The sequence below is a fragment of the Salvelinus alpinus genome, chromosome 1 (assembly GCF_045679555.1).
Source record: "Salvelinus alpinus chromosome 1, SLU_Salpinus.1, whole genome shotgun sequence".
Lineage (NCBI taxonomy): Eukaryota > Metazoa > Chordata > Actinopteri > Salmoniformes > Salmonidae > Salvelinus > Salvelinus alpinus.
The window spans coordinates 56,222,379-56,244,523 of record NC_092086.1 but is presented as its reverse complement, the minus strand read 5'-3'; the positions used below and the strand labels follow the sequence as shown (position 1 = coordinate 56,244,523).

General features: G+C 43.4%; 1 protein-coding gene across 4 annotated transcripts; it reads right to left on the bottom strand.

Moving 5' to 3' along the window:
• Nucleotides 1–86: 86 nt before the first annotated feature.
• LOC139581227 (kinetochore-associated protein DSN1 homolog) lies at nucleotides 87–21,778 on the bottom strand. 4 transcript variants are annotated; one of them, XM_071410755.1, is made up of 12 exons: nucleotides 21,625–21,778; nucleotides 21,271–21,307; nucleotides 19,205–19,526; nucleotides 18,838–18,911; nucleotides 18,636–18,708; nucleotides 9,411–9,498; nucleotides 8,848–8,898; nucleotides 8,707–8,778; nucleotides 5,740–5,887; nucleotides 3,179–3,266; nucleotides 2,370–2,501; nucleotides 87–371 (listed from the first exon to the last, which is right to left on the bottom strand). In XM_071410755.1, exons 1-11 carry the CDS (start codon nucleotides 21,762–21,764, stop codon nucleotides 2,407–2,409), a joined length of 1,188 nt encoding a protein of 395 aa, XP_071266856.1. In that variant the 5' UTR covers nucleotides 21,765–21,778; the 3' UTR covers nucleotides 87–371; nucleotides 2,370–2,406. The 4 variants fall into 4 exon arrangements, with proteins under 4 accessions (XP_071266856.1, XP_071266887.1, XP_071266866.1 ...); XM_071410786.1 differs by having other exon boundaries at nucleotides 21,271–21,304; nucleotides 21,625–21,684; XM_071410765.1 differs by lacking the exon at nucleotides 87–371 and having other exon boundaries at nucleotides 506–2,501; nucleotides 21,625–21,703.
• Nucleotides 21,779–22,145: the final 367 nt, after the last annotated feature.

The following is a 22,145-nucleotide window of genomic DNA, read 5'->3' as shown; positions in this document are numbered from 1 at the left end:
GTTCTGTCAAATTGGAACAAATCACACCATCAAATAGGCCACTATTAAACAGGACGTGTTCAGAAACAGCCAATGAATGAAACATCCTATCTTATGTCTTTTAGTGTGAGAAATATGTACATAACAGATTGAATACAAACATCCATTTTCTTCTGCAAACGTGGACGGTTTTGCTGCAGTTTATCACTCAGATGAGAGAGCAGCTCCGCTAGATGAATTGGGAGACTGAATAGACATGGAGGAGAGAAGGCTGACTGCTGTGCTGGAATAATGGGTGTGCACGCCACGAAGGGGAGTGCACGGGACAGAACTGGCCATGGATTCTGCTGACGCTCGGTGCATCCCTCTTCCACAGTCTACGCCTAATCAATCTGAAGTTAGAGAAGGGAGAGGGGGTAGATTTCATAAAGACCTTGCCTAACAGGGAGATATTTTTTTTTATAGCACCTACAGGCATTTACACATCAGAAGTAGGACCAGGCGTGTTACGTGTCACAAAAAAACATTCACGTTCAACCCAGTTTATTTGAATACATTTTTGGTCCATTTGCAAACTATATATTGTAAGACTAATGTAAAGCAGTGATGTCAAATCTAAAGAAACTATACATGATCAATAACTAATGAGCTAATCCATATTTTGTATCTAGTTCTCTACTATATTTTCCTCTTTATATCCTGTTTGTTCTGTCAATGTGTTTCTTCAGTGCCTGAATATGTGACTTGACTTCTTTCAATTTGTAAGCAGGAGATGCCCTCTCTCTCTCATTCCACAAGCACCCAGCCTTATTTCCATCCAAATAAGAATCGATCCCTTGCCGTGCACCACCCTCCCTCCATGACTCTCCAGCGCTCACGGTCACAACCCCACTTTTCTCCTTCTGTCCTCCCTCTCATTCTCACCGTGCAAGAACAGCCCACAGAAAATACATATGTTTGTAATACAGCAATAAATAAGATCAAATATCATGGTGATTTGAGTCAGTAGGTGCAGGACACCTTTCCTATTTGGTCAGAATTTGAGCCTGTCTAATTCCTTTCACACAATTTCTTAAAAAAGAAATCACACTGTTCATACAAATTTAACTCTATTGACTGTTAAAGTTCTATCTCTAAGGAATTATTCCTCATCGACGTCAAGGCCACATTCAATTGTTCATCATGTTTCTCCTGGTAAAAGGAAGAGGCAAGGCACAACCATATAGCATGAAATATGGTGAGAGAAGACTTAAGAGGTGATAGTGAGTGAATGATATTGAAAAAGGAAGAAGGGGGGTTATGAAACACTTGGCATAATGTCAGGCCTTCGTTCTGCATCAGTGACCCGGTGAAAGGAGAGGGAGGGAATCACGGTGAGGTGGGGGAGGGGCTTCCTCCCTGATGGACAGGAGAAGGGACAGAGGAAGACAGCAGTGCCAGAGGAGAGAAAAGAGGACCGAATCTCTGGCCAAAACAGAAAAGATTACAGGATAAGAAAGGGACAGGGAGTAAATGATAATACATAAGATACAAGGGTGTGTTGTAAGAACTAGCAAGTTGTGTGTAAAGAGAATTCGTCCCCTTGTTACACACTGAAACCAATAATGTTTCACATTTCCTTGTTTATGAAGGGTTAAAAACAAAAACGATTGGGACCTGGTTTTAAAACAACCAATTCAATGGTCAGAAAGTAAAAGACAAATTCAGATAATTGCTGTTAATGTAAAAATCATTCACTTTTTTTTTTACAAGAATGTATAGGTAAATAAAGGAAAGCTGGTATCGTACAAATTAGCCCCAAAAGACATCCACTGCAGGTGAATATTTTCTACATCTTTTACTATAGGTGAATATTCATAAACTACTTAAATAAAAGGGTGAGATCGCCCTCTGGTGGCCAACAGCATACGTTTTGTAGGGAGAGTGGGGTCTCCGTCCCAAATGGCACCCTATAACCTATATAGAGTAATACTTTTGACCAAATTAGTGCACTATATAAGGAATAGGGTGCCATTTGGAAGGACGCCAAAGTATAGTGGTGGAATAGAATTAGAATAGATAGAAAGTTATAGCAGAAATAATCAACATTCATCCCATGAAGAAAGATACCAGAGAGACTATTATTTACAAACAACCACACAAGGCACCAAAGAGAACAGCTAACTTAGGGAGCCATGGGTACAGAGTTAAGACACATAAATACCAAAAACACAGAGAAAAAGCCAGACTGATCTTTCTCCTATTGGCCATTCATTGAGTGAACCTGGACGAGACGAAAGGCTACAATACAGTCATTTCAATTAAAGGTGTGCTTTGTCTTGCTTGTACAAAGCCAGAATTCAGTCTGCTTAGTTCTCTTTTTTGCCATGAAAAATCTAGTATGGTTGTACCGTGATTCTGTATTGTGACAACCCTAAGACAGAGGTACTAGGATGATGCGTTGGTTGATACAGAGGGTGCGGGTCCTGCCAGTAGATCCCTGACTGGGTCAGAGGAGAGTTCCTGGAATCCCACATCAGCCGCTGATGGGGGGGGGGGGGGAGATAGAAGTACACACTTATTAATACATGATCACAACAAATACATAGAATTTACTTAAACACATTTTTTTTTTAAAGGGGCAGTGCAGTTAAATTTTCCTGTTTATAAATATTTCCACACTGAGGTCAAAATAACAGTGACATTTTTTAAATTATGATAATGCACTTTTTGTAAGAGCTATTTGAAAGAAAATGCCTGAAATTTCAGCCCGTTCAGGTGGGATGGAACTTTTGGCACACATGACATCATCACATGGTGATCTGCTTATAAAAGACCAATGACTTTTCATCCTGGTAGGCTCTAGACCATTCTCTCAGGATTGCAAGCAACTATATTGAAATTTGCTTCCTAACGCCCACACAGACTGAACATTTCAACAGCCAAAGAAGGCTCTGCAAATTAAATGATCCAAATATAAGTGATTTTTCATTAAATAAGTGATTTATTAGACATATAGTGATGATTTAAAAATAAAGACAGCATGGGGTCTTTAATAAGTCAAGAAAAGTGTTCAGCTGGGAGTAAACATTTTGAAACAGAATGAAGGTACTACCTAAATGGCAAAAAAATATAAGGTTTTGCAAACATTCTGCCCTACTGAACACAACCCTGAGAACCACTATATCCATTCATCCACCCAGACAGACATATTCCTTACCCAATCTGCAGCTTGTCTCCTTCACCAGTAGCTGAGACTGTTCAAGTATGGACAGCAGCTCCCTGACCATCTTACACTGGGTGTCCATCTATGGAGAAAGATAATGTTTTTTTTATTACATGTAGAGCTAGCAAACCACATTTTAAGAAGGTGATGTGAGCTATTCACAACTTGAACAGTAATAAAAACGCCAGCCTTCGATATGCGCCTATCTCCAACAAAAGCCAGGGCAGCTCCGAGGTTGATGCAAAAAAAAGCTTGAGCTAGGACTGGCAATATGGCCAAAATATCATACCAAAATAATTTTTGTATTGTATTCAAATGTTTTAAATAATAACATTTCTAAACATGCTTTATGAGTGGTGCATGCATCTAGCGTGGCAACATATAAAGTACCAGTCAAGTTTGGACACACCTACTCATTCAAAGGTTTATTTTTTTACTATTTTCTACCTTGTAGAATAATAGTGAAGACATCAAAACTATGAAATAACACATATGGAATCACGTAGTAACCAAAAAATAGTGTTAAACAAATCAAAATATGTTAAATATTTGAGATTCTTCAAAGTAGCCACCCTTTGCCTTGACAGCTTTGCACACTCTTGGCATTCTCTCTACCAGCTTTATGAGGTAGTCACCTGGAATGCATTTCAATTAACAGGTGTGTCTTGTTGAAAGCAAATTTGTGGAATTTCTTTCCTTCTAAATGCGTTTGAGCCAATCAGTTGTGCTGTGACAAGGTAGGGGTGGTATTTCAGAAGATGGTCCTATTTTGGTAAAAGGCCCAAGTTCATATTAAGGGCAAGAACAGCTCAAATAAGCAAAGAGAACCGACAGTCCATCATTACTTTAAGACATTAAGGTCAGTCAATGTGGAAAATTAAGAACTTTGAAAGTTTCTTCAAGCGAAGTTGCAAAAACCATCGAGCGCTATGATGAAACTGGCTCTCATGAGGACCGCCATAGGAAAGGAAGACCCAGAGTTACCTCTGCTGCAGACAATAAGTTCATTAGGAGGTACCAGCCTCAGAAATTGCAGCCCAAATAAATGCTTCACAGATTTCAAGTAACAGACACATCTCAACAACTGTTCAGATGAGACTGAGTGAAATCATCAATTGTTTTATATTGTTCAATCAAACTTTGAATAAAGTGACTGGGCACTTTGAATACAGTATTGTTTGACATGACAGCGAGGGGTTCATGTGACAGGGTAGGAACCAAAATATTGGTCAGCGTTTCTCAGGGGACGCTAATTAGATGTTACATTACATGTCCTCTTACTTGATGTAACTAAAATATTAATGCCTTGCCTATTCCTCTTGGATTTAGAATATACTGTTGTACAAACACACTGGTATTAGCACAGATAGAACAAGGAGACAGGTATTTCACCGGACGTATAAAATGTCAATGGTAGTGAGAAGAAGCCCACTGGCCGGCAATGGGAGAAGATGGAACGGGATAGATTTTGGGTGACATTCCGCAAACACTCTCATTAATGAAACATTTGATTTCAATAGTTTTCTGTTCCCAACACTATAATCTGTTATGAACAGAGTGAACTAAGTTTTGTAGACTTTACCCTTTGCAAAAAAAAAATTTATATATATATTTTTTTTAAATCGCGTTTAGGAGTGCAAAGGCGAATTGAGTTATTGCACATGCGCACTTCAGAGTAGGCGTTCCCTAACGGAAATATGCAGATGCATATTAGAACGCACCAATAGGATTTCGCTTCCTTGTGGTTGGCTCTGCCCACTACGACTCATTTGTTCTCATTGGAAACGACAGGCTGTGGTCCATCTTGGTTTATTTGTAAAAATATTTGGTATCAGGCTGTATTAGCTAGCTAGTAACTCGTGGTAGAGCAAAAGCTGCTCTCCTTGAGTGAAAATGAGCTGGGTGTGTGTGGAAGGAGAGAGAAGACTCGAGTAGCAAACGGAGTAAACTATAAAAACAGACATTACACACACATGAGTGAAGTAACATTTAAACAAACCAAACATTAAAATACTGTTAACTAAAAGACCCAAACCGGTCTGTGCATCAATACCAGTATATAGTCAAATACAATATACAGCCCAGCCCTAGCTCAGGCTATTAATGGACGTTTTATGTTAGATTAATTCACACACACAAGGGTGTAATAAATATTGAGAAAAATAAATTGCTCTACCCTGAAGGCAAGTACGAACACTGTTCACAGACACATTAGCTGTCAAAAAAAACATATTGCATTGGAGCTACAATGTGTGCACTGCAGCTAACATCTGAGGGGTGAATCCTAACTTCCACTACAATTCTAAATTTGACTGAAGTCTCCTATTGACATAAATGCATGACTAAATGAAAATTTGACTTAAATGGAAGATAAGATTTGCCCAATAGAACATTTTAAATCAACTCCACAGGCCTTTTTCCTGGACACAAAAAGCCAAATACCAGACTGCAAAACTATTTCAACAGATTCTCCAATGAGCTTAGTCTAGGACTAGGTCTAATCTGTGTCCAAGAAACCGTCCCCAAGTGGTATAATACTAGTTTGTCCGTCTTACCACCATGTTCATAGTGGACAGTACGGGCTGCTGTCTGCAGAGCAGGCTGTGGTAATCAGGTTTCTTCTGGATGAGCTGGCTCTGTGAGGACTGGGCCAGGCAGCTAGGGTCTAATGTCACCCCCTTCTCCTGGCACTGCTCCACTTGCCTGCAAAGGGAAAGAAGGAGATATACCGACACATTTACACTAACCAAAAACCATGGCCCTAAAATGGGCTGTAGCCAACTCTTGTATCGTGATCATGCCATTCTGAACAATGAACAAACATTGGGGGCAGATCAGCTTTAATATTGCAGATAGACTATAGCTTCCATCAATGTAATTGTCTGCATCATTTACAATCCCGTATATTTTTTGTAACAGTCAAAAGTTGACACACCTACTCAAAGGTTTTTCTATATTTTTACTATTTTCTACATTGTAGAATAATAGTCAAGACAAAACTATGAAATCATGTAGTAACCAAAAAAAGTGTAAAATCAAAATTGATTTTATATTTGAGATTCTTCAAAGTAGCCACCCTTTGCCTTGATGACAGCTTTGCACACTCTTGGCATTCTCTCAACCAGCTTCGCCTTAAATGCTTTTCCAACAGTTTTGAAGGAGTTCTCAAATATGCTGAGCACTTGTTGGCTGCTTTTCCTTCACTCCGCGGTCCAACTCATCCCAAACCATCTTAATTGGATTGAGTTGGGGGATTGTGAAGGCCAGATCATATGATGCAGCACTCCATCACTCTCCTTCTTGGTCAAAATATCCCTTACACAGCCCAGAGGTGTGTTGGGTCATTGTCCTGTTGATAAACAAATGATAGTCCCACTAAGCGCAAACCAGATGGGATGGCATATCGCTGCAGAATGCTGTGGTAGTCATGCTGTTTAAGTGTTCCTTGAATTCTAAATAAATCACTGACAGTGTCACCAGCAAAACACCCGCACACCATCACACCTCCTCCTCCATGCTTCACGGTGGGAACCACACATGCAGAGATCATCCGTTCACCTACTCTGCATCTCACAAAGACATGGCAGTTGGAACCAAAAATCTTGAATTTGGACTAATCAGACCAAAGGACAGATTTCCACCGGTCTAATGTCCATTGCGCGTGTTTCTTGGCCCAAGCAAGTCTCCTTTTCTTATTGGTGTCCTTTAGTAGTCTCATCGCGCTCCAGCGACTCCTGTGGCGGGCCGGGCGCAGTGCGCGCTAACCGAGGGGGCCAGGTGCACAGTGTTTCCTCCGACACATTGGTGCGGCTGGCTTCCGTGTTGGAGGCGCACTGTGTTAAGAAGCAGTGCGGCTTGGTTGGGTTGTGCTTCGGAGGACGCATGGCTTTCGACCTTCGTCTCTCCCAAGCCCGTACGGGAGTTGTAGCGATGAGACAAGATAGTAATTACTAGCGATTGGATACCATGAAAATTGGGGAGAAAAGGGGATAAAATGTATAAAAAAAATAAAAAAAACACAACTGATTGGCTGAAACGCATTAAGGAGGAAAGAAATTACAGAAATTAACTTAAGGCACACCTGTTAATTGAAATGCATTCCAGGTGACTACCTCGTGAAGCTGGTTGAGAGAATGCCAATAGTGTGCAATGTGAGCCATGACCAGCCTTTCAAAGCACTTCATGGCTACCGACGTGAGTGCCACGGGGCGGTAATCATTTAGGTAGGTTACCTTCGCTTCCTTGGACACAGGGACTATGGAAACGCTGCAATTAGTTGGTTGTAATTTTGGGTAGAGCAGACATTTCCATATATTTTTGCTAGCTGCATGTGTGACATAACTCCACCAGTCCTATTTATGATATAATTTACCAACTTTCTATGGCTCATTTTAATAAATAACGATATTTGAGATAATTTCCTTTTCAAATAACCAAAAGTGAGGTAACGGGGAAAATGCCATTCTTGAACATTGGGTGAGACATTCTTACTAATTTGCTAGAGAACCAGTTCGGATTTATGTATAACCTTTGTATGACTGACGCCTTTAGAGAGAGGTCTAATGCTTTAATATTTAATCATTTCTGCCCTCCGAATTCATATTCATTATATAAATAGGCCCTTTTAAAATGTCTGACTTGCCGTTCCAAATCAAATATATATATTTTTGCCCATAGAATAATAATAAAAACAGGTCGCTAGGTGTAGGCAAGACCATAAGCAAATAGGTAAACTGTGATATGACTAGAGTTAATCAGGGTTATTTTTCCAGGAATAGACAGGTGTTATCCTTCCCATGGTTGCAAGATCTTATCTATTTTTGCTAACTTTCTATTAAAAGTTATTGGAGAGATCATTTCTCTCTTTTGGGATATGTATACCGAGTATGTCCACATCAACCGTCAGACCATTTTATTGGTAAACTACACGGTGAAGTAAAAGACGTATTTGTTTATGATCCAATACGTAATATAGCACACTTATAATTTGGTTGTAATCAAGAGGTTAGAAAGAGGATCTAGATAATTTATGAGGCTGTGGAAGGATCCAAATTGTGGATTTAAAAGAAAACATGATTCATCAGCGTACAATGACACCTTTGTTTTCAAGCCCTGGATTACTAACCCCTTAATATCATTGTTGGATCTGATTAACAGCTATCATTTCGATGGCAATAATAAGAAGATATGCCGATAGTGGACAACCTTGTTTTACTCCTGTTGACAGTTTAAAACTTTCTGAGAAGTAGCTATTATTTACTATTCTACACATAGGGTTACTATACATAACTTTAACCCATTTTTATAAGAGATTCTCCAAATATTCCAGGCATTTATATATTATAAAACTCCAGTCATACTTTATCAAAGGCCTTTTCAAAGTCAGCTATGAATACCAGGCCTGGAGCACCAGGCACACGAGAAGACAAATCACTTTATTGACAACCCAAAACTTGGGAGCATGGCGAGTGCAGAACGAGAGTGAACGAGTGCATGTCATTTGTGTGTGTGAATGTGCTCACCTGGCCAATTCTTCAGCTTTACTCCGATGCTTGTCTAACAGGGACTCCCAAGATGCCCTCTCAGCCTGCAGCCTGAATCACAATCACAATTGTTATTCATTACGCGTGCACACACACACACACACACAGGGAATCAGTTACCTGTGTATAGCCTTCCTGGTCTGCTCCAAGGTGTTCTGCATTGCAGTGTCACTAGCGAGAAAGAGACGTCAAAAGGGATTCATAACAGATGACAATGAATACAGAAAGGCCTGAACTAGAAATAAAGGACAACACAGAAGAATGACAGTCCTTTTTCTCTAGGGCTGTGCCGATATCAGAATTGCAATAATTTTTTCCATGGCAAAAATGAAAACCCGAAGCAGGCCAAACTCTTTGGTCCTTTAAAAACCTGCTGTATGTAAAATAATGTGTTTTGCTTGGGGGGAAAAAATACATGAAACTCTGATGCTGTTTGTTTCCAACATTAGGGTTGTTTTCCTAAAGAAGTTAAATCTGCTTCGGGTTTTGTTTCCTTGCCACGATACTGACAAGTATTGCAATACTCGTATCGTCCCGGCCCGATTTCTCATGTTAAAGGATCAGGAAAAAGTCTGTGCATAGAATAGAAAGGGCAAAATAGACTGCTCAGGAAAAAGGTAAGTATGTATGCTTAAGGACGTTAGGTCAGTGAACAAAATGAGATTGACTAGAGACAGCATTACCTGGCTGTGCTTGTGGGAGGTTGTTGACACTGTGGCTCACTGCGTAGGTCTTTGGCCAGGCAACACCACCCCTTCTGTACATCCTCCACTGAGACAGGCAAGAGAAAGGTAGTAATGAATGATAACACTATTAGACAACACTTACAGTGCATTCGGAAAGTATTCAGACCTTGACTTTTTCCACATTGTTGGAATCCAAGATGGCGTAGTAGTCGGACGTGTCTTTGTCTTGTCTTGTCCCGTGTAAATAGTCTTCGTATTTTTCGTATACATTTCGTATATATTTTAATTTCACTTTCCATCTAGGAACTGAATATACATTCCTACATTCCGCCTCACCCAATGTGGTACGGACCTGCTATTTTTTTTTATACTTTAGAACCGTAACCCCAATCAGAAGCTAGCCAGATAACTAGCTACTAGCTAGTAGTCAGTTAGCCACTGCTGCGGTCTTCGCCCTTAACTCGGACACAGCCAGCTTCAATACCGGGCCAATACCTGCCAGTCTGCAAGCGCGATATCAACCCAGAGCATATAGGACTGCTTTTTCTCTACCACATCACCGGATTCCTGACGCAAGCTCTGGACAATTACACCGTATCATCACAGCTAGCTAGCTGCAACCGAGTGGCTACTACTGGCTAACACCTCTGTCCCGAAGCAAGCACCAGTTAGCCTTGAGCTAGCCTCGAGCTAGGCCCATCTGCCGGCTAGCCGAAGAGGTCTACCAGCGAATTCTTGGGCTACAATACCTCTTTTGCCAATTGGACTGGACCTTATTTTTTATTTTTTTTTATATACAGTGATCCCTCGCCACTTCGCGGTTCACTTATCGCGGATTCGCTATTTCGCGGATTTTCATAATGCATTTTTTTTTTTTTTTTGGTGCATTGTGCTCTGCATTCTGATTCGCTAAAAACTCACTCCCGCTTCTTGTATCAAAACATGCTACGAATTGTGCTATCATTTTGTCGTCTCGTGCAGTTATGTGTACGTACATAAAACAGCTTGGCAAATTTACATTAAGTTGGCCAAATTATCTTGTAATTTCGAACATCTCCTAAACCCATAATGTCGACGAAACGGCCTACACGTGAGTCACTGTATTTGTATACATGTAATAGTTGCTAATTGTAAAAAAAAAAAAAAGTTTTCTATTTCGCGGATTTCACTTATCGCGGGTCATTTTCGGAACGTAACCCCCGCGATAAACGAGGGATTACTGTATATATATATATATATATATATATTTATTTTTATTTTTATTTTTTGCCGACACAGAGCCCTGCCAATCCATCACAACTGGTCTAAATCAGCTACAAGCTAATTTAGCCATTTTTTTGCCGCTGCTAGTAGCTTTTACCTTCTGCACAGACACCAGCCCTGTTATTAGCCTGGATATTACTCACCAATTTACCAGCATCGGACTGTCTCTCGACAACAACGCCGGATTCCTGCCGTAATCCCTGAGCCACTACTTCTGATCCTCACAGCTAGCTTGCAGCTAGCGCAGCTAGCGCCACTGCCACGAAGCTAGCAAACACAATTCTACAATTCACAACCTCTCTTTCGCCATCCGGCTTGGATTCTCTGTCGACACGACCACGTCTGAGCAGACCCCCTCCGTCTGAGCAGACCACCCCCCGGGCTACTAACTTTAAACGCCGCGTGCTAGCTTAGTGGAGGCCTCCCTGCTCCATCTACGGCTGCCCCCTGGACACTATGATCACTTGGCTACATAGCTGATGCATGCTTGACTGTCCATTAATTCACGGTACTCCATTCTGTTTATTTGTGTTTTATCTGTCGGCTCTGTGCTTTAACTCAGGATCTGTGTGTAGTTAATCCGACCCTCTCTGCCTAGTCGTCGCCATTTTTACCTGTTGTTGCTGTGTTAGACTAGCACCCTGTTATTGCTGCTGTTATCTTACCTGTTGTTTTAGCTAGCTTTCCCAATCAAGACCTGCAATCACTTTATGCCTTATTGTATGTCTCTCTCAAATATCAATATGCCTTGCATACTGTTGTTCAGGCTAGTTATCATTATCATTGTTTTGGTTTGCAATGGACCCTGTAGTTCCACTCTCCGTACCTCTGATACCTCCTTTGTCCCACCCCCCACACATGCGGTGACCTCACCCATTGAGACCAGCATGTCCAGAGATACAACCTCTCTTATCATCACCCAGTGCCTGGGCTTGCCTCCGCTGTACCCGCGCCCCACCATACCCCTGTCTGCACATTATGCCCAGAATCTATTCTACCACGCCCATAAATCTGCTCCTTTTATTCTTTGTCCCCAACGCTCTAGGCGACCAGTTTTGATAGCCTTTAGCCGCACCCTCATCCTACTACTCCTCTGTTCCTCGGGTGATGTGGAGGTAAACCCAGGCCCTGCATGTCCCCAGTCACCCTCATTTGTTGACTTCTGTGATCGAAAAAGCCTTGGCCTCATGCATGTCAACATCAGAAGCCTCCTCCCTAAGTTTGCCTTACTCACCGCTTTAGCACACTCTGCCAATCCTGATGTCCTTGCCGTGTCCGAATCCTGGCTTAGGAAGGCCACCAAAAATTCTGAGATTTCCATACCCAACTATAACACTTTCCGTCAAGATAGAACTGCCAAAGGGGGAGGAGTTGCAATCTACTGCAGAGATAGCCTGCAAAGTTCTGTCATACTTTCCAGGTCTATGCCCAAACAGTTCGAACGTCTAATTTTAAAAATTAATCTCTCCAGAAATAAGTCTCTCACTGTTGCCGCCTGCTACCGACCCCCCTCAGCTCCCAGCTGTGCCCTGGACACCATCTGTGAATTGATCGCTCCCCATCTAGCTTCAGAGTTTGTTCTGTTAGGTGACCTAAACTGGGATATGCTTAACACCCCGGCAGTCCTACAATCCAAGCTTGATGCCCTCAATCTCACACAAATCATCAAGGAACCCACCAGGTACAACCCTAAATCCGTAAACATGGGCACCCTAATAGACATTATCCTGACCAACCTGCCCTCCAAATACACCTCTGCTGTCTTCAATCAAGATCTCAGCGATCACTGCCTCATTGCCTGTATCCGCCACGGGTCCGCGGTCAAACGACCACCCCTCATCACTGTCAAACGCTCCCTAAAACACTTCTGCGAGCAGGCCTTTCTAATCGACCTGGCCCGGGTACCCTGGAAGGATATTGACCTCATCCCGTCAGTTGAGGATGCCTGGTCATTCTTTAAATGTTACTTCCTCACCATATTAGACAAGCATGCTCCGTTCAAAAAATGCAGAACCAAGAACAGATATAGCCCTTGGTTCACTCCAGACCTGACTGCCCTCGACCAGCACAAAAACATCCTGTGGCGAACTGCAATAGCATCGAAGAGCCCCCGCGATATGCAACTGTTCAGGGAAGTCAGGAACCAATACACGCAGTCAGTCAGGAAAGCAAAGGCCAGCTTTTTCAAGCAGAAATTCGCATCCTGTAGCTCTAACTCCAAAAAGTTCTGGGATACTGTAAAGTCCATGGAGAACAAGAGCACCTCCTCCCAGCTGCCCACTGCACTGAGGCTAGGTAACACGGTCACCACCGATAAATCCGTGATAATCGAAGACTTCAACAAGCATTTCTCAATGGCTGGCCATGCCTTCCTCCTGGCGACTCCAACCTTGGCCAACAGCCCCGCCCCCCCCGCTGCTACTCGCCCAAGCCTCCCCAGCTTCTCCTTTACCCAAATCCAGATAGCAGATGTTCTGAAAGAGCTGGAAAACCTGGACCCATACAAATCAGCTGGGCTTGACAATCTGGACCCCCTATTTCTGAAACTGTCCGCCGCCATTGTCGCACCCCCTATTACCAGCCTGTTCAACCTCTCCTTCGTATCATCTGAGATCCCCAAGGATTGGAAAGCTTCCGCGGTCATCCCCCTCTTCAAAGGGGGAGACACCCTGGACCCAAACTGTTACAGACCTATATCCATCCTGCCCTGCCTATCTAAGGTCTTCGAAAGCCAAGTCAACAAACAGATCACTGACCATCTCGAATCCCACCGTACCTTCTCCGCTGTGCAATCCGGTTTCCGAGCCGGTCACGGGTGCACCTCAGCCACGCTCAAGGTACTAAACGATATCATAACCGCCATCGATAAAAGACATTACTGTGCAGCCGTCTTCATCGACCTGGCCAAGGCTTTCGACTCTGTCAATCACCATATTCTTATCGGCAGACTCAGTAGCCTCGGTTTTTCTAATGACTGCCTTGCCTGGTTCACCAACTACTTTGCAGACAGAGTTCAGTGTGTCAAATCGGAGGGCATGTTGTCCGGTCCTCTGGCAGTCTCTATGGGGGTACCACAGGGTTCAATTCTCGGGCCGACTCTTTTCTCTGTATACATCAATGATGTTGCTCTTGCTGCGGGCGATTCCCTGATCCACCTCTACGCAGACGACACCATTCTATATACTTCCGGCCCTTCCTTGGACACTGTGCTATCTAACCTCCAAACGAGCTTCAATGCCATACAACACTCCTTCCGTGGCCTCCAACTGCTCTTAAACGCTAGTAAAACCAAATGCATGCTTTTCAACCGTTCGCTGCCTGCACCCGCACGCCCGACTAGCATCACCACCCTGGACGGTTCCGACCTAGAATATGTGGACATCTATAAGTACCTAGGTGTCTGGCTAGACTGCAAACTCTCCTTCCAGACTCATATCAAACATCTCCAATCCAAAATCAAATCAAGAATCGGCTTTCTATTCCGCAACAAAGCCTCCTTCACTCACGCCGCCAAACTTACCCTAGTAAAACTGACTATCCTACCGATCCTCGACTTCGGCGATGTCATCTACAAAATAGCTTCCAACACTCTACTCAGCAAACTGGATGCAGTTTATCACAGTGCCATTCGTTTTGTTACTAAAGCACCTTATACGACCCACCACTGCGACCTGTATGCCCTAGTCGGCTGGCCCTCGCTACATGTTCGTCGTCAGACCCACTGGCTCCAGGTCATCTACAAGGCTATGCTAGGTAAAGTGCCGCCTTATCTCAGTTCACTGGTCACGATGGCTACACCCACCCGCAGCACGCGCTCCAGCAGGTGTATCTCACTGATCATCCCTAAAGCTAAAACCTCATTTGGACGCCTTTCCTTCCAGTTCTCTGCTGCCTGCGACTGGAACGAATTGCAAAAATCTCTGAAGTTGGAGACTTTTATCTCCCTCAACAACTTTAAAAATTTGCTATCCGAGCAGCTAACCGATCGCTGCAGCTGTACATAGTCCATCTGTAAACTACCCACCCAATTTACCTACCTCACCCCCCATACTGCTTTTATTTATTTACTTTTCTGCTCTTTTGCACACCAGTATCTCTTCTTGCACATGATCATCTGATGATTTATCACTCCAGTGTTAATCTGCTAAATTGTAATTATTCGATTTATTGCCTACCTCATGCCTTTTGCACACATTGTATATAGATTCTCTTTTTTTTCTACCATGTTATTGACTTGTTTATTGTTTACTCCATGTGTAACTCTGTGTTGTCTGTTCACACTGCTATGCTTTATCTTGGCCAGGTCGCAGTTGCAAATGAGAACTTGTTCTCAACTAGCCTACCTGGTTAAATAAAGGTGAAATAAATAAATTTAAAAAACATGACAGTCTTATTCTAAAATAGGTTAAATAGTTTACCCCCCCCCCCACATCAATCTATACACAATACCCCAATCTATACATAATGACAGAACAAAAACAGGTTTGTCGAAATTAGTGATGCACCGATGACATTTTTGGCCGATACCCAATATTTTCCTTGCCCCCCCAAAAAAGAAACCGATATAAAAAAAAAAATTGCGGCCTTAAGCATTCTAGTACAGTTAAATAGTAACACACACATGCAGCAGTTTAAGGCATTGCATCTTAGTGCAAGAGGCGTCACTACAGTCTCTGGTTCGAATCCAGGCTCTATCACATCCGGCCGTGATTGGGGGACCAGTTTCTACTGGTCAATGTTTTCAGACTGGTTCTACTTGTGCTAGCTAGCTACGCCTGAAGTTTCAGTCCAACAAATAATGCTGTGTTACCAACGTGTTATTGTAAACACATTGTTCGTGGCTGGTGTTTGCAGACTTTTTTGTACAGCTTTGACAGTGTTAATTGACATGTGTCTTTTTGGACACGCAAATACCCAAACAGCGTTCCATTGTATGTTGTGAAGCTAATAGCAGTGACACTATTAATTCCATTATCTTGGCGTTAACAGATTTCGCCTTGAGTTGTCTTGCTGAAATTTTCTTACTCTTTCAAATGACTGCTCGACCTTTTGACTGCTCGATCCCCACAGCAGACATTGTGGGCTAGGTTAGGAATGCTGGGTTGCACGTGTAGCGCAAAATTTTACGTGGCGTCATTACGTCATGTAGCTACGTTATATAGGTATGCACGTCAGCTTTGACATCGGTTTTGCACATAAACTAGACAGACATCGGGCCGATACCGACGTTGGCATTTTTAGCTAATCTCGGCCGATTCCGATATATCGTGCATCCCAAGTAGAAGTGTTTGCAAATAAAAAAACAAAGTATCACATTTGCATAAGTATTCAGACCCTTTACTCAGTACTTTGTTGAAGCACCTTTGGCAAAAATTACAGCCTAGAGTCTTCTTGGGTATGACGCTACAAGCTTGGCACACCTGTATTTGGGGAGTTTCTCCCATTCTTCTCTGCAGATCCACTCAAGCTCTGTCAGGTTGGATGGGGAGCGTTGCTGTCCAGCTATTTTCAGGTCTCCCCAGAGATGATCGATCGGGTTCAAGTCCAGGCTCTGCCTGGGCCACTCAAGGACATTGAGACTTGTTTCAAAGCCACTCCTGCGTTGTCTTGGCAGTGTGCTTAGGGTCGTTGTCCTGTTGGAAGGTGAACCTTCACCCCAGTCTAAAGTCCTGAGCACTCTGGAGCAGGTTTTCATCAAGGATCTCGCTGTACTTTTCTCCGTTCGTCTTTCCCTCGATCCTGACTAGTTTCCCAGTCCCTGCCGCTGAAAAACATTCCCACAGTATGATGCTGCCACCAACATGCTTCACTGTAGGGATGGTGCCAGGTGGAATCCAGAAGTGACGCTTGGCATTCAGGCCAAATAATTCAATCTTGGTTTCATCAGACAGAAGAATCTTGTTTCTCATGGTGTGAGAGTCCTTTAGGTGCCTATTGACAAACTCCAAGCAGGCTGTCGTGCCGTTTACTGAGGAATGGCATCTGTCTGGCCACTCTACCATAAAGGCCTGATTATTGAAGTGCTGCAGAGATGGTTGTCCTTCTGGAAGGTTCTCCCATCTCCACAGAGGTACTCTAGAGCTCTGTCAGTGACCATCAGGTTCTTTGTCACCTCCCTGACCAAGGCCCTTCTCCCCTAATTGCTCAGTTTGGCCGGGCGGCCAGCTCTAGGGAGTCTTGGTGGTTTCAAATTTCTTCCATCTAAGAATGATGGAGGCCCCTGTGTTCCTGGGGACCTTCAATGCTGCAGATTTTTTTTGGTGCCCTTCCCCAGATCTGTGCCTCGACACAATCCTGTTGTGGAGCTCTACAGACAATTCCTTCGACCTCATGGCTTGTTTTTTTGCTCTGATGTGCACTGTCAACTGTGGGACCTTATAGACAGGTGTGTGCTTTTGCAAATCATCTCCAATCAATTGAATTTACCACAGGTAGACTGAAGTCATAAACAGCGCTTGAAGTTATAATGGGCGCAATGCTGCTGGCAAAACGCACAAAAGTGCTGTTTGAATGAATGCTTACGAGCCTGCTGCTGCCTACCATCGCTCAGTCAGACTGCTCTATCAAATCATAGACTTAATTATAACATAATAACAGAAATACGAGCCTTAGGTCATTAACCTGGTCGAATCCGGAAACTATCATCTCGAAAACAAAACGTTTATTCTTTCAGTGAAATACGGAACCGTTCTGTATTTTATCTAACGGGTGGCATCCATAAGTCTAAATATTCCTGTTACATTGCACAACCTTCAATGTTATGTCATAATTACGTAAAAGTTTGGCAAATTAGTTCGCAACGAGCCAGGCAGCCCAAACTTGCATATACCCTGACTCTGCGTGCAATGAACGCAAGAGAAGTGACACAATTTCACCTGGTTAATATTGCCTGCTCACCTGGATTTCTTTTAGCTAAATATGCAGGTTTAAAAATATATAGTTCTGTGTATTGATTTTAATAAGAAAGGCATTGATGTTTATGGTTAGGTACAGTCGTGCAACGATTGTGCTTTTTTCGCAAATGCGCTTTTGTTAAATCATCCCCCGTTTGGCGAAGTTGGCTGTCTTTGTTATGAAGAAATAGTCTTCACACAGTTTGCAACGAGCCAGGCGGCCCAAACTGCTGCATATACCCTGACTCTGTTGCAAGAGAAGTGACAAAGAAATTCACGTTAGCAGGCAATATTACCTAAATATGCAGGTTTTGAAATATATACTTGTGTATTGATTTTAAGGAAGGCATTGATTTTTATGGTTAGGTACACGTTGGAGCAACGACAGTCCTTTTTCGCGAATGCGCACCGCATCGATTATATGCAACGCAGGACACGCTAGATAAACTAGTAATATCAACCATGTGTAGTTAACTAGTGATTATGATTGATTGTTTTTTATAAGATAAGTTTAATGCTAGCTACAACTTACCTTGGCTTCTTACTGCATTTGCGTAACAGGCAGGCTCCTCGTGGAGTGCAATGTAAACCAGGTGGTTAGAGCATTGGACTAGTTTACCGTAAGGTTGCAAGATTGAATCCCCGAGCTGACAAGGTAAAAATCTGTCGTTCTGCCCCTGAACAAGGCAGTTAACCCACCGTTCCTAGGCCTTCATTCAAAATAAGAATGTGTTTTTAACTGACTTGCCTAGTTAAATAAAGGTGTAAAAATAATAATCATAACAATAAATAAATAAATACGGCCAAATCAGTGTCCAAAAATACCGATTTCCGATTGTTATGAAAACTTGAAATCGGCCCTAATTAAATCGTCCATTCCGATTAATCGGTCGACCTCTAGTCACAACTGGCAGTAAGAGTGTCCATGATTGAGTCTTTTAATGAAGAGATGGAGAAAACGGCTGGCTGCATTCAAAATACAGCACCGAACATTGGATGTTTTTTTTATAGATGTTATAATCCAAAACCACTACTTTTTTGATAGACGTACAAGAATCCTACCAACCTTGTGTCTGAAGTGACTCTAAACTGCCGTTGGGTGTCGTGCTCAGTGAGTCTTGTAACTTCTCAACTGCCAGCTGGAGACAAAGAGGAGAGAGATGGGACACCCAGAAAGTGAGTTCAATTGTCAGCCAGGATCACATAGATGTTGAAAGCCTGACCTTCAAAAACACACACCCTAGCGAATTGTAATCACTTAAACATACCCTCATAGAAGCCTCCATCAGTTTCTCCAGCCTCTCCTCCTCGGGTAGGGATTGGCTGATTGACCTGCATAGAGCTGGATGAGAGGCATTTAGACAGAAGCTTAGTGTTTACAGGTTACCATAAAGTATTTTGTAAATCACTAAGCCCCAATTGTGCCTTCTTCCCTTACTGCCATTCATTGTTGTTTAGGGTCAACCTGGGATAGGTAGTTGACTCTATCCATAGCTCGGAAAGAGTATATGTTTTACGGCTCAAGAAGACGTAAACAATACTCTCTATCCAACTGGACGCTCTGACTAGTGTCACCCATCCCAGACACCAAAACCAATATTGTTGACATTGAAAAATACAAGTTTCGGGTCTCACTCTGGGAGGTGTTGGGGAGGGCCGGGAGAGAGCGTCGGCCCCTGGTCGACCTCCTCCAGGATTTCCTTCGCGTGCTGCTGGGGCTCAACGACCGACCCTCTGTTAGAACACCCCCCTCAGGGTCTCTTCCCTGCCCCTCTCCTCCAGAACACAGCTCCTGTGCTGGCTCCATCTGTACCTCTGTTGTTTCTGACATCTGAGTGTTGGTGGTGGTGGAGGCAGGAGTGTGACTGCGGGGAGATTTGGGGTGAGGAGCTGCTGGGCTTGGACTCCCAGGGAAAACTCTTTTAAGTCCCTGCTGAGGGATTTCTTCTTGGTGGACCTTGATCAATAGACAAAATGAGTGGGATTTTAGATCATTCCTATGTTATCGTCAGTGGTATGCTAACTTCATCAGCTAGCTATCATTTTAGTAAGGTTATATTATGTACACTGCCCCAAAAAATAAAGGGAACACTTAAACAACACAATGTAACTCCAAGTCAATCACACTTCTGTGAAAACTGTCCACTTAGGAAGCAACACTGATTGACAATACATTTCACATGCTGTTGTACAAATGGAAGACAACAGGTGGAAATTATAGGCAATTAGCAAGACACCCCCAATAAAGGAGTGGTTCTGCAGGTGGTGACCACAGACCACTTCTCAGTTCCTATGCTTCCTGGCTGATGTTTTGGTCACTTTTGAATGCTGGTGGTGCTTTCACTCTAGTGGTAGCATGAGACGGAGTCTACCACCCACACAAGTGGCTCAGGTAGTGCAGCTCATCCAGGATGGCACATCAATGCGAGCTGTGGCAAGAAGGTTTGCTGTGTCTGTCAGCGTAGTGTCCAGAGCATGGAGGCGCTACCAGGAGACAGGCCAGTACATCAGGAGACGTGGAGGAGGCCGTAGGAGGGCAACAACCCAGCAGCAGGACCGCTACCTCCGCCTTTGTGCAAGGAGGAGCACTGCCAGAGCCCTGCAAAATGACCTCCAGCAGGCCACAAATGTGCATGTGTCTGCTCAAACGGTCAGAAACAGACTCCATTAGGGTGGTATGAGGGCCCGACGTCCACAGGTGGGGGTTGTGCTTACAGCCCAACACCGTGCAGGACGTTTGGCATTTGCCAGAGAACACCAAGATTGGCAAATTCGCCACTGGCGCCCTGTGCTCTTCACAGATGAAAGCAGGTTCACACTGAGCACATGTGACAGACGTGACAGTCTGGAGACCCCGTGGAGAACGTTCTGCTGCCTGCAACATCCTCCAGCATGACCGGTTTGGTGGTGGGTCAGTCATGGTGTGGGGTGGCATTTCTTTGGAGGGCCGCACAGCCCTCCATGGGCTCGCCAGAGGTAGCCTGACTGCCATTAGGTACCGAGATGAGATCCTCAGACCCCTTGTGATACCATATGCTGGTGCGGTTGGCCCTGGGTTCCTCCTAATGCAAGACAATGCTAGACCTCATGTGGCTGGAGTGTGTCAGCAGTTCCTGCAAGAGGAAGGCATTGATGCTATGGACTGGCCCGCCCGTTCCCCAGACCTGAATCCAATTGAGCACATCTGGGACATCATGTCTCGCTCCATCCACCAACGCCACGTTGCACCACAGACTGTCCAGGAGTTGGCGGATGCTTTAGTCCAGGTCTGGGAGGAGATGCCTCAGGAGACCATCCGCCACATCATCAGGAGCATGCCCAGGCGTTGTAGGGAGGTCATACAGGCACGTGGAGGCCACACACACTACTGAGCCTCATTTTGACTTGTTTTAAGGACATTACATCAAAGTTGGATCAGCCTGTAGTGTGGTTTTCCACTTTAATTTTGAGTGTGACTCCAAATCCAGACCTCCATGGGTTGATACATTTGATTTCCATTGATAATTTTTGTGTGATTTTGTTGTCAGCACATTCAACTATGTAAAGAAAAAAGTATTTAATAAGAATATTTCATTCATTCAGATCTAGGATGTGTTATTTTAGTGTTCCCTTTATTTTGTTGAGCAGTGTATATTATATTGGCCCTTATGTGCAACCAAATCTGCCTAGGCCACAACACAATCAGCTGTTGAGTGTCTTACCTTCTTCTGGTGTTCAGCAGAGCTGTCACAGCTGCTACTGATGACATCAATGAAAAAGAGAGAAAGATCAACACAACCACTGAGCACAGTTTATGCTGAAATGGCTAGTTAGCTGTGTATCAACGTGGCTAACACTAGGACTACTTTAACATTTGCGTATTGCAGGTGTTAGCTACTAGCTAACAACATTAGTAGCCAACGTAAGCCGGACAGTAAGGTCGGAGGTTACCGTTAGGAACATACTCCTTTAATGGAAAACCCAATACGAGCCCCTGAGATAGGACGCCAATTCTTCACAGCAAAGCAGTGAACTTCAGACAAACTTTCAGTAACGTTAACTAAAAAGATACAAACCTTTCCGAATGCTCTCCAGAATGAATATCCGCCATTTTCTTTTTAAAAATCTGCCCGCGCACAAACAAAATCGCCTCTCCGATGTACAGATATGCATGTTGGGAAATGTAGTGTTGAGCGACGTGGCCCCCTATGAACATCTTTGGACTACTTAGGCTCTAGCTACCATTGCTCTGCATGAGCCGTCCCTTAAGCTGTTTTTTTTGGGACGAGTTGCGGTCTTCTCCTCTCAAGATAACAACCTAATGGTTACCATAATTCAGCTTTTGAAAAAACCCATAGTTGTTATCACGGTTTGGCACCAAATGGAATCTGAGATGGCCCCATGTTATTATACTGAACACAAATATATAAGCAACAAAGAAATCAGTCATTTGAAATAAATAAATTAGGCCCTAATTTATGGATTTAATATGACTGGGAATACAGATATGCATCTGTTGGTCACAGATTTTAAAAAGTAAGATGGCGCTGACAGACATGGAAGCTCTGCTTCTAGCTCCTAAGCAACTTTGCAGACA